This window comes from Colossoma macropomum, unplaced genomic scaffold, assembly GCF_904425465.1.
Source record: "Colossoma macropomum unplaced genomic scaffold, Colossoma_macropomum, whole genome shotgun sequence".
Taxonomy (NCBI): domain Eukaryota; kingdom Metazoa; phylum Chordata; class Actinopteri; order Characiformes; family Serrasalmidae; genus Colossoma; species Colossoma macropomum.
The window spans coordinates 19486516-19506698 of NW_023494791.1; the positions used below are offsets into that span (position 1 = coordinate 19486516).

General features: G+C 39.2%; 1 protein-coding gene across 3 annotated transcripts in view; it reads left to right on the top strand.

Moving 5' to 3' along the window:
- kcnq5a (potassium voltage-gated channel, KQT-like subfamily, member 5a) overlaps positions 1–20183 on the top strand; it is a 140943-nt gene that overhangs the window by 108191 nt on the left and 12569 nt on the right. For 2 of the 3 annotated variants that reach the window (XM_036574286.1, XM_036574284.1), the window contains exons 4-10: positions 2758–2933; positions 4061–4186; positions 6264–6374; positions 8074–8169; positions 13045–13139; positions 14744–14770; positions 18659–18879. In XM_036574286.1, the coding sequence (XP_036430179.1) occupies positions 2758–2933; positions 4061–4186; positions 6264–6374; positions 8074–8169; positions 13045–13139; positions 14744–14770; positions 18659–18879 (852 nt within the window). The remainder of the gene's footprint in view (positions 1–2757; positions 2934–4060; positions 4187–6263; positions 6375–8073; positions 8170–13044; positions 13140–14743; positions 14771–18658; positions 18880–20183) is intronic. The other variant, XM_036574285.1, reaches the window with a different exon arrangement.

Here is a 20183-nt window from a genome sequence, read left to right on the forward strand (position 1 = left end):
AAAAGAAAACCCAGAGCTTTGGGCAATTTCTGCCTTTCTGCTTCATTTGTGTACTTTAATTAATTAATAGGGAGTTTGTTCCCCTCTTTGCTTGCATGTTGTAACGTTGCTCTGAGGAAGTGTTCCATTAGACAGTAAATACTGGTTAAAAACTCTGCAAGACTTGTAAATTAAATTCTTGCCAGACACAATGCTTGGTAAAAGTTAAGTATTTAAAATCCTGGGCGATGCGCCCCCCTGCTGTTCTGCATAGGGGGAAGAGATGCCATTTTGTCTGATGTCTGAAACCTGACTCTGAGGTTTGAGGATGTAGCAAAATAGTGCCATCATTTAACTGCTCCACAGTTCAGTCACTGCCGCTTTTCAAGTTCTGTATTTCAACTTCAGCTGTCCACTGTTGGCCTGCGCACAGAGCCATTTAGCTTAAACAAAGCTGCTGTGTGGTTTAATTTAGCTTAATCTCCTTGTCATTTACCACCAATGCATCCATGACTGTGGGTTGTATTTTATCAGGAATGTAGGTATATGCTTGAGGACATAATGTCATTTATAATTGTTTAAAACAGCTGGGATAGGCTATTAAAAGTCACTGCAAGTTTGCTCACATTTTCATGGTTAAACAGTTATCAAGAGCCATGCTGTAGTATTGTCTACATAACCTTTATTTAATCATTTATGACTGTCAGTGCGTGTTTATGCTGGTCTGATGCCTAATAAAGACATGTACCTGTTATCAATTGTGAAAAAGCACAGAAACACACACTGATGAATGATCTTGACACTCCAGTTTATATTTTTCTTCAGGAGCTGGAAGCGAAAGAAGAATGAGTTTTTAGGATACATTTGAGTTTAAGTTGGCAGCAGACATTAAGACCAAACATAAAATGCTGTTAACAGCCTTCCTAAATATGTTTTCTTTAGCATAGTTTTATTAAGGGCTTGTAGTATGTGGTAGATATTGCTTAGATTAGCCCATCACAACCTGTGACTCTCTAGCTGGCTCTTTAAATTGGCACTTGTTCATCAGTGAGGTGGTTGTGACATGTGACTAACAAGACACGAGGTCCAATTTCCCCTTAGTGAGAGTATTTTAAGGACACAAAGAAGAACGACCTTTGCTAAATGAAGGCCGAGCTCTTTATTCAGCGTATTCATTTAAAGATCGTTAGGCGCACGCACCTGCACACAGCGCGTGGCCTCAGGCCTTTATCCAAGCGCAGTGACCCTTACACACTAATTAACAGCCTCCTTTTCTTGTTCATCCAGGCTGCAGAGTTGTGTAAACACATTTAACACTGTGATCATTGTGTCAAAATACTCTCCTCTCCACATTTGTTATCCTGACTCCGTAAGTTCATGACCTCTTTGCTTGTGTTTATTTTTTGTTCTTGCTCTTTTGTGGTGGGCAGCAGTGACTGACATTACATTTGTTGCTGTTAATTGACTGAATGAATAAAAGATGACTGTGTAGGAGAAGAAACATCCTAAACTCAATTTCTCGAAGATCAACTTAGATTGGCATAAGTTAGTTGTTCAATATTGAAGGTCATAGCAGAGGCAGGCAGTGTTTTTTTTCAGAGTAAATATATACAGGGATAATACCTGCCCAAGCCCTGTACAGTCTTCATACTGTTCTGTTTATATCTGACTGTGTTAAGGCTACAATGAAAATCTACAAAGTCTGCTTGTAAATGATGCTGACTATGGGAAAAGTCAGTATATTGTTTTTTTTAATAACAAAAGTACTCTATAATCCATATTTCTCATGTTATAGATGCTGTCACTCTGACAGACTGCAGTACACTACAGGAAGCCATGGGGTCAATGTGGCTTCTCTTGTTTCATAAAAATTGATGGAATGTTAATGATGGTTTCAAATTAGTCAATCAATCAAATCATAGTCGATAGATTAGTCAAATCATTAGTTGCATCCCTACGGTTTTTGCAACCACAACTAAGCGTAATGATACTTTTTCACTGTAATGCATGCTCAGGAATTCCAATTTTAATAGCATCTTTTTTTCAAATTTGGACAAAGAAGTGCTCTAGTAAGGTCTTTCTGTCACTATGTTTTAACATCATGAAGCTTTCAGCACTGAATACCAGAGAAAATGAAAGGCACCCTTTGACTTTATTCTTTTTTACATGTTTTTAACTGTCTTGTGTTCAGCTTCATGTGTGAAGTTCTGGAAGAAAATACGATTTGTGTGATTTGAGCAAAGAACAATATTATCCCAGGTCAGGCGGCCGTGGGCTGGAGATGAGAATTTGATTTGCTGTTCGGAGAGGATGTGGCTTCGCTGGCCCCTAAAGGCCCCTTTTCTACCTCTGATGTGTGTGTGTGTGAGGGAGTGAGATGACAGACATGTGAAATTGCCATCAAATTTCCCGTCGCACTGCGCCTGTTTTCCAAAGTAGTCCCAGAAAGCATTTTGAAGAAACCCGTAGGTCTTTCATAGGTGCTGCTTGGTGCTCTTGGTTTGATTTTGGGCCTTGTTGAAAAGATTGAGACAAGTATGACAATATAAAATGTCATAGCCATACTGGAAGAGCCATAAAAACCTTTCCTGATTGACAAAAGATACAGCTAGAGTTGCATTTTGTCCATCATATAAGGCTGTACTGTAATGACTAGTACTAATTTCAGGTGATTCAGCTCTCATGCCCATGGCCAAGTCAACAGCAAACAAACAGGCTTTATGCCTGTGATGTGTAAATGGATATGGTGCTGAAACAGTCTCTTTCTCCATGTCATAGATATCATCGTGCTCATCGCGTCCATTGCTGTGGTGTCAGCCGGAAGCCAGGGCAACATTTTCGCCACGTCTGCTCTGCGCAGTCTCCGCTTCTTGCAGATCCTGCGGATGGTACGCATGGACAGAAGAGGGGGCACCTGGAAACTGCTTGGATCTGTTGTCTATGCTCACAGCAAGGTATGTGGGGATATTTGCATAAGTGCCAACTTAGGGTGAATATTGAGGGTCAAGAAAAAAAAGTTTTTTAAACCTATTTCCTAATCCAACAACAGACGTTTAATTTGGGGGAGGGGCGTGGACATAAGAGCAGAAATCATGGGTGAATATATTTGAAATATTAATTATTTATTTCACATTTGATATCGTACAATTTCAGAATTATATTGTGTTTATTAAAAGTGCCTCCCCTCAGCATCCCCCCAAAACCACACACACACACATGCACACACACACACACACACACACACACACACACACCCTGAGGCACAATAATTTCCACCTGCGACTGCACTTTCAAACTAATGCAATTTGGCAGGCCAGGGAAAGAACCCAGAGTGAAACATGCAGGTTTTTTTTAGTGTGTGTGTGTGTGTGTGTGTGTGTGTGTGTGTGTGTGTGTAAACATAAAAGAAGTTAAAGAAGATACCATATGCTGCACTTTTATAGTACACACAGTAACCTAGAGTACTAAACAAATCATTTCTGAGAATGCAAATAAACTGGTGAAATAGCACTGGTGACATATTGTCTGTAGTCTACAATCAAATTCAACAGTCCAAGGCCAGGATGAGATCCAAAAGCGTGGACAGATGATGAATATGAGTGAGGTAAAGGCCTGCCAGGTCATGGTCTTGAGTGTGTGAGTGTTCCTGTCGACTAGGCTTGTGACCCTGCTTTCAGTCTGTTTCTCTGCAGCCCTGTCTGGGCTGTAGCTCCTGCCACAAGCCACGGCCAAACCACAGACTTCCTCAACCCTCAGAAACCCACCATTTAGTGGACAGATTATGGGCTTCAGCTCCCCACTGAACACTGTGGTCTACGAAACAGCCGCTTTACTCCTCTATCTCTTCCTGGCTTAAGTTTCTGATCTTCCTGTCCCATCACACTTCACCAGCAGTGCACACACCGTGACCAGCACATTTGACAAATAAATGAATGTACTTTTCTATTCCCATCAACCATGAAAAACCATCATCTGTTTGAGTGTAGATGACATGATGTCGGTTTGTGGTGGTGTCTTGTCACTGCCAGTTAGACTAATGTTTTGGCATGCTATAAAGCTGTATGCTGTTCTGTGTCTACAGGAGCTAGTGACTGCCTGGTACATTGGATTTCTGGTACTGATATTTTCCTCCTTCCTGGTTTACTTGGTGGAGAAAGAGTTTAACAAGCAGTTTGCCACTTATGCTGATGCTCTTTGGTGGGGAACGGTGAGTCTGCCTAAAAGTTTTTCTGCTTCTCACTTTTCTTCTCAGATTCAGACAGTGCTCAGAAAGTGAATTAAAAACAAATCGATTTACTCCAAGCACAACCAATATTGTAATGTTTGTTATTGTGTTCCAACCAAAACATAACGTCCCTAAACCAGTGACAGCAAAATTAATTCCTGGCATATGGGAGTTCTTTGCAAACATCAATTGAAATGTAGTCTTGCTATGTCAATATTTGTGTAAGTAATGCTTCTATTTTTTTGATTAATCAGAAACATAACAGTATGCATCATTAACATAATATTGTGCAGTATGTTAATAAGGCTAAACTTACTTCAACGTTTAAAGATTACTATTTATGTCATTGATTACCACTTGCAGTCAACTTCAGTCATTTTGGTTTATTGTCAACCAGCCAATTGTTTTCGTGCTTTGATTAAAGTTTGGAGGTAAATAATAATTGTGCTTAAATATATCAGCTTTCACGGCTGCTCTTTCTTTTCGCATGGGAATATGTAAAAACCGGAACTAATGTTTCATACCTTGAGCTACAGATACAAATCACACAAACACGTCAGAACCACCGCTTCCCATTGAAAACAATTGGGATATGTCGCGGTGCGTTGATGTGCTGGAGCAGTGCAGCACAGCACACCACCACAATGACACCACCACTGTGTCACTGTAGTGCTGAGAATGATCCTTTCAAGTCATATGTGCTATATGTATGTGTCAGTGTGTATGAATATATAACACCTTATATCTCATTTTTTGTTGTGTTTCAGTTTTTTGACATAATAAAAAAAAAACTACTGTCCTTTATATTGTGTGTAAATTTCTTGATGAATGGACCAAAAGAAGTGGCCCAGAATTACTTGGAAAAACATCTGGTTCCTTTGACTTACATTAAAAGTAAAGTATGTTTTTTCCTTCTCTTGTAAAGTTACCATTTTGGAGATACAAGGTTTTGGTCCACACACACACACACACACACACACACACACACCACACACACACACACACACACATATATATATATATATATATATATATACCCTGCTCTGTACATGTGTCCCATGCTGCAATGCACTTACCATGGCCATTGTCACAGTTCCTTGCCAGTGGAATTAGGAAATCAATAAATGTAATTTTCTATTCCCATCAACCAAGGAAAAGCCATCAACTGTTTAAATGTAGATGACATAAGGTCAGTTTGTGGCGGTGTCAAGGCACTGAATCTTACTTTTAGAGGGTTGGACACGCCAGCTGACCAGTACTGGACTCGGATGCTGCCACAAAGTATTAACGCTAGGTTCAGCCCAGGCTTATGTGCGGAGCTGCCAGGATGACTGCAGTGTAAAAGAGAAAAGCAGTAGAGCAGGAATCTGGCTCAGTGTGTGTGTATATGTGCACTCCTAGTCCTCACTGAAAGGCCACAGCACACTCAGCGTTTGACAGATCGCTCACTTTTACTGGATGTGTTGAATTTGCTTTGGCCTGGGCTGTGTTTAAGTATCCCCTGCCTGCAAGAATCTGAAGCTTTCACTTACTGGTGTGGAAAAGGAGCAGGAGCTGTTAGACTAATGCTTTTTTTTAATGCAAGCTACCGATTTATTACTCTTACAGAGGGGACAGAGGCAACACAAATGGCTGTGTGGCTGTAACTCTAGAGTAGGCCTCTGTTTGGATTTAGATATTCATGGCCGTTTAATATGGCAGATTGGACAGGGGTTGTTGTAAGTCGAGCCATGCGTCCAGCACTGCAAGGCGGCCTTTCGTAGGAACATGATCAGTACAGACAGTGTGGGACTATGCACTACACCGCGGCCAGGTTTCCATCCAATACCCCGCACACGGTCATTGTGTGGAGAAAACCAGAACGTGTGCGGGCTCTTCCCTGTCTTCCACGGCTGATTGAAGGTGGCATCTGGGCACTGCCATTTGCTCTGGACTTGTAATCAGTAGGGTAATCTAACTCCGTCTGCCTGCGAGGAGCTGGTGCGCTTCAGATTTTGGAGCTGCCGTGCACGTGCCTTTTCAAACTTTGACCCTTGACCATATTTTTGTGTATCCCCAGATCACTCTCACTACCATTGGCTATGGGGATAAGACACCGCAGACGTGGCCAGGCCGACTGCTGTCAGCTGGCTTTGCTTTGCTGGGCATCTCCTTCTTCGCCCTGCCTGCGGTGAGTAAAGCACAGGCCAGACCAGCCACAGGCAGTGTGCAAGCACAACTTAGCGTGAATGCTCAGAGGAGAACAGCAAAAACTAGTAACATGTCTTTAATCCACTGGCAATCCTTGGAATCCCGTCTGCTGCTGTGTCTTGAATAAATGAGTTAGCCTATTTTTGTTAAAATTGAAAAAAATTAGCATTACTTACAAAAATGTATAAAAAATATACTAAAAAAATTAATATTGAACCATAAAAAAATATGGTGTCTGTCCACTACTTTTTTTAACATGCTTGCAAATATGAGATTTATTCGCTCAGGGAGGGGTCTGAAGCACAGCCAACACTACATAATGTTCTCAAAATTACACATTTTCACCAGAGAGGTCCCCAAATCTCCAAAACATACATAGTGTAACTTTAAGTGTGCAGTACTATTGTTTAGCAGATACACTATAGGATGAAAATGTGGAATCAAACAGTAGTTTCAGTTTCCCAAAAACCAACACAGCGCAGCGTATTTATTGACATCTAGTTTAACCAAAGTAGTTTTTCCAATAGTTTAATCAGACTAGTTTTTTCAAAATGTACGTGGGTTTGCAGTAACATACCCTTACTATAACAATTATATGTGAAAAGCTATCATGCTTTTTTGTTGATAACAGTCCCTTACTCTCTCAGGAAAAAATATATGAAACTGTCACTGGAGCAGTACCCGTCTTGTCACTGGGGCGGTACCCTCAAGGCTAGTGCCTTTATTACAGTATACTTTGACCAAACTCCTAATTTAACGCACTTGATTTAGTGAAGTCTTCAGCATCTGAATGTGAAAATCAGGTGGATATGATTACTCAATAAAATAAAACTCTGCAGGACAGACACCAGGAGCAAAGCAAATCAAGAATCAGTTAATTAAGTTATACTGTAATTCTGTATACTGTAAGTCCATGGATATGTATATCTGTTTTTGCAATGTTAGCATGGCTTCCCACATACAGTTGTATAATATATCCAAAAAAGGTTATGCTATTATCGTTATTTCCTGGCTCATCTAGCTGTGAATAAAATCTGAAAACAGGAGACAAATTTGTTCTAAGAAGTTATACTCCCTGTTTTTGTACTCGTTTGTTTTGGCCTTATTGCTAAGGCATCTGTGCGTGCGGTAGGTCACGCAGTGATATTAATCCAAGGTGCCTCAGATCACAGTGTTCAGATCCATAAACACATCCTTCCAGCACAGGAACATCTGCCAGCTCTGTGTGGCTAGAGCTCTATCAGAAGCACTGTGTTTCTCTCTCAGTGTGCTCACAACTGAAGATTAATGTCAGTCATATGTCATGTGCTGTCCAAGATCACTTCCAATCACTCATATAAACTGTTTTTGTGAGTTCTGAAAGGCTTTCTTTGTTGTGGTGACTTTCATATGAAGTGTATTCATGTGTCTGAGTGTACGCTACAGAGTCCCAAGGCAGTTGTCTTTTCTGAATTCACTGTCTGTCTTTCCCTGTCTGACTGAAGATTGCTTAGCTGTGGTGGGTCTAGCACACTTTAAGACTCTTTAAAGCCTTGAACTGACTGACCATTCGAAGTGATGTGCAGAGGACAGTTAGAGGGGTTCAATGAGCATCAAATTCTTTGCCATGTTACCAAAGAATAAAAAAAAAATCAATTCTGTGTGTGTGTGTGTGTGTGTGTGTGTGTGTGTGCGCGCAGGGGATTCTAGGCTCAGGGTTTGCTCTGAAGGTTCAAGAACAGCACAGACAGAAGCACTTTGAAAAGAGAAGAAACCCTGCTGCCAGTCTTATACAGGTAAAATCACTGAACTGCCTGCATTCAGGACTGTTTCACGGATGAGGAAATGATAAAGAAATGATAAACTCTGCAGTCCATATATGTAAAACTAAGCTGTAGAAACTGATCTTTTTTAATTCACTGTTTTTGTGATGTCGTGAAAACCTTATATCTGCCTGTTCAACGTACAAAGGTTTAGCCCCACCCATTCATGTTGAAGTTATAAGAATTGTTTCAGCCTGTACTGCTTGTTAAATCAGACACAATACAGGGCAGCCAGTCAGCTGACATCATTAACATATGTCAGTCTTAAAAGCACAGTAACTAAAACGGCCTGTTTAATTATAAAAAGAGGTTGGAAAATGGTAAAATTCTACAAATTATGACTGCTTTTTTGATAGTCCCTTTCCTATAATCCCACACATATGTTATTAATGGACTTCAGGGGAAAAAATACAATACAAGAAAAATGTGAGATATGGGCGCTTATAATGTGTCACTTAGCTTAACCAAATGTAGTTTTCTAAAGTGTCCCATTGGTTTGCAGTAAAGGACTCTAACATCTTGTATCCAAAAAGGCTTCATGACCTTTCTTGATAATAGTCCCTTACAGTGACCAGTGTAAAACAGAGACCACCTAGAACTCGAGCCCAAGTTCACAGAGTGTTTATAGTCCCCTTTTACAGTCTCACATCAGTTCTTATTCTTCAGCCATAGACTGAAGATAGGGGTAAGAATTATACTAGTATAAAATGATTATCTGTGTAATGTTGTTCCATGATATGCATTTTTCCTTGGTGATACTGTGATAGCCCCATTCCCATGACAAATTGAATTTGAACAACTTAAATAATTCTAATAAACTCTATTAAAATCCTATAGCACACAATTTAAGCATTAAGAATGTCACCCCCTTTTAAAAAGATGACAAACGACCCCACCATACCCCCCACCCCCCATTATCTTGGGATCTCTAAAAGGGGAATTCCAACTTTTTAATTTTCTGCCCAATAAAATGGCTAAGATGTAAGCAGCGTCATTCAGAGTGGTTTGATCTACAATGCTCCATTCTATAGAAACACAGAATCAGAATTGTTTAAGGTACTGGCGATAGGAACCAGATGTCTAAAGAGTTTAATTCCAAAATAGTAATAGGCAAGATAGTCCACTCAGAAAAATACATATTGTCAGATTTACCTCTGTTACCTTTATCATCATCTTATAAAACCTCAGAAGATGTGTAGGTTCACTGGTGGTTTTGGATAGTATATAAAATGGCTATATTTGCATTGAAGACATCACAACCTCTGGTTCCTATCACCGCCACTGTAAATAGTCATTAAGATTCTCTACAATGCACAGTTTACATCAAACCACACTCAATTATTTTGAGTTTCAGCAAACTGAAACAGGTCTGACATGATAATAATAATAATAATAATAATAATAAAACATTACAGTGTGTATTGAATATAATATTACAATATTATGCATAATACATTTATATAGAATATATAATAATCTCACAAATTGAATGTTAGCCACTAGTTTCTGTTTGTATCTCTGAATGAAAACGTGATCACACTGGCTTCTGACAAAACGACTTCTGTTCCCCTTTCCTGATCTCTGGCTTCACCATGATTAGTGATGAGGTTTGGAGGTATGAGAGAGTAGCCACACAGGGTGAAGTGTGGGTTTTACTGTGTGCCTCATCCATTTTATTCCCATCTATTTTTGAGCATATAAAAATCAGCAGTCTCCTGTACATTTTGTCTAAGAGAGGAGAAAATGAACAATAACACACACACACTGATTTCACTAAAGCCCGTTATCGTCTATTAGATCCAAAAGAAACACTCGCAGATATTTATTATGTGTTTCCACGGAAGGAATTCTGCGTGAGGGTTTCCCCAAGGATAATAGTTCTTCATAATGGACACAACCATCTTGCTCTAGAAAAACAGAAACCAATTTGCCCCAGGAGTGTGTGTGTGTGTGTGTGTATGTGTGTGTACACTCACATACATACACACACATACAAATTGTGGTAATGCACTGTAGAAAGATTGAAAGAGAATTTTTTGTTTATGTTTTTTGTTGTTTCTTACAAAAAGATAAAGGATCAGAACTAACCACTCTTTCATTGTCTAGGTTGTGTTCTATGATTTAACTGCACTTGGAGAATCTGTCCTGCAGCGTATTGTTGTAACAAATGTTTTGTTGTTTCAGTGATATAATTTCAAGAATAATGTCACATAATTTTGTCACTTTCCTCACAGCTTTTCCCCCCATTCTTTCCTACTCATCTGCTTTTTCTTCAAAAAAGGAACAACTGAGTTATGATCTGTGGAGTTTGAGTCTTTTTGCTTTTGGCCTCTCTCCTGTTATCTTTGGTGGCTTTCTTTCAGTGGGTTTTTACATTGGACAAGTGCTGGAAATGAACATTGTTTCCCTCCGCTCTGTCTTTAGCACACACGTTCCACTCTGTTTCCTTTGCTGTGTGTATTGTGGTGTGTGTGTGTGTGTGTGTGTGTGTGTGTGTGTGTATACACTACTGTTCATCAATGTTATATTCTTGAACTTATATGGTGGAAATTGACGTTTTATAAACCAGACACCAAAAGATATTTTAAAATATTTTATTATTATATTGTTGTTTCAAGCTTTTTGAGAACAATCAGAAGTTATACAATTGTTATTTATTATTAAATTATATGATCAAATTATTAATTATCTATTTATAATCATTTTGTGTCGTTATCTGCCTAGAGAATTGAACACCACTGTTTAAACACAAGGCATTCTGGGTGTTAAGATTATATAAAACACAACACTGACAAAATTGTTGTACAGTTACTGAAAAACGTTTGAACAGTAGTGGGCGTGTATGTGTTATGACTTTTACTTTCACACATTGTTGTCTTCATTTCTCCTGTATAGCACATTCAGTTGGTCTTTAGGATGTTATTTTTTTATTTATACTGGGGGTCCAAAGTCTGAAAATGCTTAATATTATGAGATATTAGATGATATTAGAATCTTTATATGAATTTTTATATGAATTTCAGAATTTCTTAGTATTTTTTTTGTATTATGTCCTTTTGATTTAATGTACAAAAGCCTCTGATGAGTAGATAAAATCGTTTGAACACGTGCTTCACTGGAAGAGATAAGACAGAAAAAATATGACCTTTTTGTACAAAGACTTTAACATGGTCAATATCACAAATTTGCTTAAATTTGAATGGTGATTTAGAAATAGTGCTTAAATATTTCGTCTTTGTTTTATCTGTCATAACCTTTCTCTGTTGCTTTGTTTTCCATTTTTCAACATTTTTCAAAAATTTTCTCTTGTTTATTCAAGATTTAAATGAAAGAAAAATTACAGATTTCTAATGTGGTCTCTGACTTTTGGACCCCACTGTGTGGTTGTATGCAAACGTTTGGGCTTCTGTTTTGCTGCTTTTTTAAGCAAAAATAAGTACATACAAAAGTTATGGCACATTTCATATTTTATATTTTGGTTTTACCTGTACGTTTTAATCAACAACAAAAAAAATGTGTACTAATGTGACAATGCGACAGAATTCAGACGCTCGCAGATAAAAAATACAAACAGAGTTTTACTAACGTGTGACAAAGGCGTGGTCAAAAAACAAGCGTGGGTCGTAATCAAAAGGCAGCAAAATATCACTGATCATAACACTGGGCAGACAAAAATCAAGGGAGTGAGCCGAAATCGTCGTCAAAAGGCAGGCAAAAGGTCAGAACACAGATCCAAAAAACAATCAGCAAAGGTGCAAAAGGATCAGGCAAAAATCAAGGTCAGCTCAACAAAAGTGGGTCATAACAGGCAAACACAGACAGATCAGAAAAACGCTCAGTATGTTCAAAGAGAAGCAATACCTCGCACTGACTATAACTAAAGCCCCGGCTATTATACTATTCTAAATGAGTCATATGACTATGAACACAGGTGCTCATTGTTAATACTCTGGGGACTGTGAGTGCTCATAGGTGCGTGAACGATTGTCCAAAGTCATAAGATCTCCTGAGGGATTGTGGACAATGGAGTCCAAGGGAAGTTGCTCATCCACGTGATTTCCCAACGCATTCTGGGAAATATAGTCTGAATCCGCCCAAGGCGTGACAATTACAATTTGCAGAAAAGTGCAATATGTAAAGAACAGTGGTATTCAAACTCTTGCATACAATTTTGTGTGTGTGTGTGTGAGTGTTAACTGAATTATTATTTATTATTATATCACATTATATTTTATTTTACATATCTATCATTGTTAGCTTTACCACATTTCTTCCAACTTATATTTTCCTCTTCTGGCTATTTTAAATGTGTGTGTGCCTCACTGGCCAATAAGACATCTTTTCAGTGCTGCTTGTATTTTGCTCCAATTATGATTCAAACCTAATGCAAAGAAAATACCTGTTCCTAATTCTTAGCCATTTTCATTTAGAGTGATTTAACCATTCACTGAAAACATGTCTTAAGCTCCTGAAAGGTGCTCTGTTTTCCTGGCTTTGCCCTCACCATGCTGATGTCTCTCTACACCCTTGTCCATGCGTGTGTGTGTGTCCTGCCCCAGGCTGCGTGGCGACTCTACTCCACAGACCGCTCCAGAACGTACCTGAGTGGCACATGGCGGTACTATAAAAGTGTTCTCCCTCCTCAAAGGCATGTATCCATGCAGTGAACTGATGAGAAAACTCTGACCTGAACTGGTTTTCACTAATCTGCTTTTTTGTTTTGTTTTGTTTTCTTTTGTTTGTTTGTTTGTTTTTTTTCCAACCCCCCGCTCTCTCCTGGCCTTGTGTACTTTTCTTTTGGTCTCCATTTTTTCCTCCCTGTTTTCCTTTTGTATACTCTGCACGTAGTGTGTTTGGCGTAGTTATGCGGCTGATGAGAACTCGGTTTCCATTGCTACCTGGAAGCCTCATTTGAAGGCGTTGCATACCTGCAGCCCTACAAAGTAGGTACAACTCTGGCAGCTGGTGTTGTATTTGGTGTCTGTGCTCCTGTGGCCTTCGTCTTCCCCCTTTTCTCTTCGCAAAAACGGCTGTGCTTCCAAACATAATCACCTGTTCTTCACATTCCCTCTCACTGTATTCACTCTTTTTAGGCCAAAGCCTGTAGTCACCAAACATAGGCTAAAATGGAATATGGGTTGTATTCAAATCGAAACAGCAGTTAAGATAAGCACCATAGACTCTCAGCAGCTTTCTCCTGAAGCTACGGTGTGTGTGGAGACTCACGTAGTTATGCAGGCCAAAGTGAAAGACAAGATGTAGACTGTAAGAGTAGATTGTTCTTAAAGAGCCTCAAAATACTACCTGCAGAAGCATACACATACACATACACACAAATATGTTCAGACAGAGGGATGCATTATTTTTCTTTTTCAGTAATCACTGACTGAATTCCTATCCATTTTAAAAGTAAATTGCCTTTGCTGGAGCTTTGCTAGACAGCTTGATTGTGCAATGCCTGCTACTTGCATGTCTACTTGGTGTTTGATGCCTGTTTATGCCATCTTCTAGTCTCAGTTTTCCAGTTTTTCATGGTGTGATTTGTGTTCAGATTCTTTGTGTGCATGTATGTTTGTGTGCGTGTGTGTGTGTGTGGTTGTGAGTATGTATGTTTTCCTTCTCCCTCAACTTGCAGTGAACTGTATTGTGTTTAACAGAGAGAAATATATTGATGATTCATTGATAGTGTTGGGGTAACACATTACAGTAATGTACAGTAAAGCAGAATTTAAATTTTTGTAATCACATTATGGTGACTAACTTTTGTTACTTGCTTTACTCATATGCCTACAACAGAGCAAAATTAATTATGCACAATGCATTGAAAACATACATTTCTTCTAGATTGTAGATTATCTGTGCCTGAGCAGGGAAGTGCCAGAGAAGTGCTCATCAAACAACCTATCAAAGCATCTAATCTGAGCAAATATGAAACTGATGGATAAAGATCCCTGGGCTGAAGAAGAGAGAGACCCAGTCTCACACAGGCTAGACTCGATTTTCATTCAGAAACTGCTCTGTAATATTTACATTTTATTCATAATTTAATTGAGAATTTGGAGGCAGCTCTTTCTGAACTCTTTCTACTGACCAGTTTCTCGGCTTTCAAACATCAGCCGTTCATAATTTTAATAAGCATAACTGGCTGTATCTTGTTCAAAGTCAGGGATAGCTACAGGCCTTTTAAATGTTGTTCAGCATGGCTGACTATTTCTAACTGAAAATGACTAGTAGGTTTTCCTAGTTGGTCTAAATTTGGATGGGTTTTAGAGTGTAACATAGAAGTAAAGTAATAAGTAAGATTACTTTTTCCAGAAAGGAATAAGTAACATAATTCCATTACAATTTGAAAACGTAATCAGTCATTTGTAATGGATTACTATTTTTGAGTAACTACCCCAGCGCTGTTCATTGACTATATGAAAGAATCAGTATATTTCAGAACCATGTGTCTTGTCTGTTGGACTCCTTTTTTGTTGCTGTTTTTTGTGTAGAGAATTAATCTTCTGACCCTTTTCTCCTCTCTGTTGCTAACTAACACCTGAAGGAAAGACCAGGGCGAATCCACCACCAGGTTTGTTATTCTTACACTGTATGTGTTCCATGCGTTTATGTCCACTGAAATGTATTTTTACCTGTGTAGACCAGATTGACATTTTAAATGTAAATCTGAACGTACCCATTAAATAATGAAAAGTGTGTCATGCCTTAGAATCACATAGTGGTGCTTGTTAGGTTAGATAATATCATATCATGCGATGCTTATCCTTAAGTTAGCTTCACTGCTGAGACAAACTGTTAAGAGAGTTTAAATAGCCTTGAGGGTGTTTGTATGTGAAACTGTATGCCTAGGTTTGTAATACTAGGTGTGTTTTTTGTGTACGAGAGAGGGAAAAAGAACAATATAGATAAAGAGAGAGTGTATGTCTTTGTACACACTGTTGTAGCGTTCTTTTGGCTGTTGTGGAGTATGGAGAGCACAGTACCACTTGTCCGTTTCTATGGACTGCAGATAGCGCCATGATGCGCTTTTTCCATTCAGAGATTATTTATGTTAGTGATTAAATATCACTCCAGCCAACGCACTCACCAGACATTATTTAAAGAGAGGCGGGGGGAGAGAGAGAGTAAGGGAGAGAGAGAGAGAAAGAAGAAGGGAGAAAGAGAAAAGCAGGCAAAGATAGAGTGAGAGAGGCGCTACTTAAGGTAGGAAAGTTAGAGGATGGCAACAGGCCAGCGTGTCTCTTTGCCCAGTCTATCTTTGTCCTCTACACTTTCATTTCTTTTTTGTGTGCCTTTCAGTATTAATGGTAGTATCACAGATTCTGAATCAGACATGAGCATGCTAGGGCTTTGGAAGTACATACAGAATAAGAGGCCTTGTTTAACCATGCCAGGGACTTTGTCACTGCTTAGGTAAATATTCAGCACTGGCCACATTTTGCTGCTGTGCAGTTGCTTTGCTCTTTTAATTTCCCAGTAATTTCAGCTAGGCTCATTACTGCTGCTTTGTAAGTAATTGTAACACCCAAAGCCCTTTTTTCTGATTTTCAACATACACTGCTTTTAATTAGCGGTGTAATTGGATTTGGGGCGTGTGGTTCATATCTACAGCAAGAACAGCAGAGCTCGACACTTAGGGCTTTGGCGAAGCAATTTACAGTTCTAAAGGTCCCTTGGTGGGTGGCAAATATGTCATAATACGTGTCTGCAAATAGTCCTCTCAACCTCAGAGGCACAAAACTAAAAGCTAAGCTATAAATGCCCTGGCACTGCTTGTAGGATTCTGTATGTGAAGAAGTGTTAAAACAAATAACTCAGCGTCTTTGCCGTGTTTTACAGGCCAGCGTGACAGGATGTAATGTTCTAGAACCAAAATCTTACTGTAATTGGCTAACAAAATGACATAAGCCTGTCAGAGTACCTTTTATGTTCTCTGGTATTTGGGTGGGCTTAGTTTGTCCAAGTGTGTATGTGTATAGTTACTGTATCTGCACTTGTCCCACTCACAGTGCCTTTACCATCTCTCTAAAGTGCAGAGAATAACAAATTCTGAAATATTTGGCCTTTTACTGTTCAAACCAAGCATGTGTCTGATTTTCCAAACCACCCGTGTGTTTGTTCCACTAAAGGAAATCAACTTTCTCCTCACAGTGTAACTAATCCAAACCCATCTGTCTCTCACGTTCCCTAGTAAGGGTCATAGTAATAGACAGAAGCTCTTCAGGAGGTATACCACACGGCGATATAGGTACCCAGCATCCCCCTTTTCTCTGGCCACATAACTGATGAGAATGCTGACTAACCACAGGTGCATGGACAATGACGGACACTCTAAAACATCCCTTTTCTCTCCTCTTTGTGACCCTGCCATGGGGTATTAATAAAGGGCTTCCTCCTGCCTGTTGCCTGAAGAGTTAGACTAGCGCAAATATGAGAGCAGACCAGACTCTTTCTGCATGTCTTGTGTTTGGAAAAGGTGGACACTGAGTTGACAGTTTATTAGGCCCTCCATTTTCACACAAATTGTACATTGCAGTAAGTCATATGTCATGACTGTTTTTTAGCATCAGTTTGTTTTCAGTTGAAATGCACAAGATTAATAACCTTAGTGACTTGAACATGGCATGATATTTGCCGCATGCCAGTTCTAGCATCACCCAAATGGATGTCGTCTTGGACTTTTCATCCACAACTATTTACTGAGATTGGTGCAAAATACAAATAACTAGTAATGGCCAATTATGTGGATGAAAACATGTGGAACAGGGGTCAAAGGAGAATGGCGCTAATTGTGCAAGGAACAGACTGGCCACAACCAGCCAAGTCACATTCAAATTCATAACGGGTTTGGAGAAAGTGAGAAGGTACCACTTATCCGACTTTATTTTGGAAGGGCTACAACAACTGAAAACCATGTCATTAATGGACAATTGAGAAGTGGAAACAAGCTACCTAGTCAGACCAATTCAGGTTTCTTTTAGAGATGCCAAAGAAGGCATTCTGTCAGTAGTACAGGCTGACGGTGGCAACATGATACTATGAGGAATGTCTTCCTGGCGCACATGAAGGCCCCTGATACCCACTGAAGAACATTTGAACAATGTTATTGACCAAGTTCATCCCTTAATGGCTACAAATGATCTACAGTTGGAACACTTCCATTACGAAATGATACCAGGGAGTTTTCATTGCTTCTGTGGCCTGTACAGTCCCTGATCTCAGCCCTATCAAGCATTTTTGGGATGAGGTGGGAAGGGCTGTTCATAACATGACTGTGCAGCCATCCAATTTGCCACAACACAATCATTTCCACATAGTACTGCTCCCCTGCACAAAGCCTCCAGCATCTTGTACAATCCATGACTGGGAGAACTCATGCTGTTCTGACCACAGGAGGCTAAAGGAGGCTAACACACCAGTAAATAGGTGTGCCTGATAAACTGGAAACTCATTGTAAATGACTCTACTGAATAAGTGATAAATATTTGTATTGCATTACAACTTTGGACTTTTGAATGACTGGTCATGTCTTGCAAGGTTTGATCCATTTCCTAAAAAGTACCTGAAGCAAATGCACCACTACAGTCTTAATTACAGACCTAATGAAGGCAGTCGTGTGTTATATTAGATTTCACAGGCAGTCTTTCTCTTTTTATATATTGGTTTTAAATGATGTCATAAAGTAAAGTGGATTTGAAGTGCATCAAAGCATACATCTGTATGTTGCATGTGCATGTATATGACCTCTGCTTAAAGTCTTTCACATTATACCATCTTTGAGCACTAAGCACTAACTCATTTTCCAGCCAGGCTCTAGCCTCTAATACTCCCTTAACCATCATTTCACACACATTGGTACCTCTCATATAAGTCAGTGTGACTCATGCACCTGTCAGTTTAAGGACCCTTTGAAGTTTGATGGTTTAGAAGAAACATTTACTTCAATTATTCTTTTTTCCCCTCAGTCTTTCATTCTGGCCCATAACTCTCGAGCTCTCTGTAGGCTCAGAATCACAACTAGGCGGCCTGAAAATATTGCCTGCTGATTGATAGAATGCCCCCTGCATTGCATGCCAGTCTCTTGGTCATTTTGGCTATGAGTACAGGACCGTGTTTAAGCATACTTTTCAGTTGTGTTAGAATAAATGTCAAGTCTTTGTGTTAGAATTGTTAGGTCAGGCCATAAAATTCTTTATTTCTTAATGAACATTAAAATAAACATGTTTCTGTTATAAATTTAGTGAGCTAGAATATTTCACTAAGCCAACCATTAGCGTAAATGTAATAACAGATATGGTGTATCTGTCTTATGTTACCTCTCTCTCTCTCTCTCTCTCTCTCTCTCTCTCTCTCTCTCTCTCTCTCTCTCTCTCTCTCTCTTTCTGTTCCTTCCCCTTCATTTTCTTTTCACTTCTCTCCTTGCATATATATGCTTTCTCGCCTGACCATCATCCTGCAGTCAGAAGCTAAGTTTTAAGGAGCGGGTACGCATGGCCAGTCCTCGTGGACAGAGCATTAAAAGCAGGCAGACATCGCTGAATGACCGCCGCTCTCCCGGCACAGACGTAGCAGCGGAGGGGAGTAGCCCGGCCAAGGTGCAGAAAAGCTGGAGCTTTAATGACCGAACACGCTTCCGCCCCTCCCTCAGACTCAAAAGCCAGTCACGGACTGTGCCTGAAGGTCAGAGCTCTGCATTCCACATACAGCATGCTCTTCTGTACAAAACACTGTGAAAATGTCAAATTAATGGGTCTTACCTTCTATAAACATCTGACAGTATCCATTTGAATTTAAGAATTTTTCATACTTTCGTTCTCAAATATGGATTTTTTTGGTAAATTAAAAAAAAAACAAAAATGTGTTTATTATGTAACAGTTTCACTGGTTTGTCAAAATTTCTGTGTAATGCAGTACTTCAGATTTAAACAGTCATTCAGAGTGTTTTGGTGTAAAATGGAACACTATGGAGAAACATCTTTACTGAATCTATGTGTGTCTGAGTTTTTATGTGTAGTGTTGATAATGGTAAATTGTGGAAAATCTGGGGAAAAAAAGTTTTATTTGGGTACTACTTTGAGTTAGTACCCAGATGTACCCTGCAAGCACCTCTCCGCTATGAAAGGCTTTTAAAATAGATATATTTTAGGCACAGCTTTCTATGAGGTAGCTTTAAGGGGCATTAAATGCTTCAGCTGTCTGGTTCCTGTCACCACCACTGTGAACAAGTCCAAAATGTACTGAGACAGACTAGAATGGAGCATTTTACATCAAACCACTTTGAATTACTTTGTTTACATCTTAATCATTTAATTATGCCGAACATTTTTAAAATGGAGGAATTGCCCTTTAGTGGGACAGTGAGCATATATGTGTATGTGTTTGACTTTTTCTAAGTTAATCGTTAACCTTAATTTGGTAATACACCATTTAGTTTTTGAGATACAGACGTTTTCTCATCATACTAAATTTAGTCTTTTGTCACAAGAGGCTGCTACACGAGAGAGAGAGTAGAAAATCTGAAATGAATAAAGTCAAGAGATGTTTGTAAATTTTGTACACACATGCATGATCAAAGACTAAAATTTAGTATGATAAGAAAAACTCATTTTTTAGCCCTATGATTTAATCTGTTTGAAAAAGCTTCTTCAGATTTGTGCTCAGGCAAGCTCTGAGTACATATGGACCGAAGTAAATGTACCATATCTTTTACATGCTTATTAATGTAGACTTAAAACACCTGTCATAAGGATAAACTTTGCCATAACCATTACATGTACAGCATTATTCCTGACCCAACCTCTGTTCTGCAACCTCAACTCCTCATGTTTGTCAGCAGTTTTGCTACTTATCTTTCTCAGCAATGCTCTCCAGGTCTTCCTCAGCAGTGCTGTCCATGAGCTCATCATATCCAACCCTGCATGACTAGCTAGTTTGCTAAGAAAACAGTTATTGTGAATATATTTTGATAGCAGGTTGTGTATGGT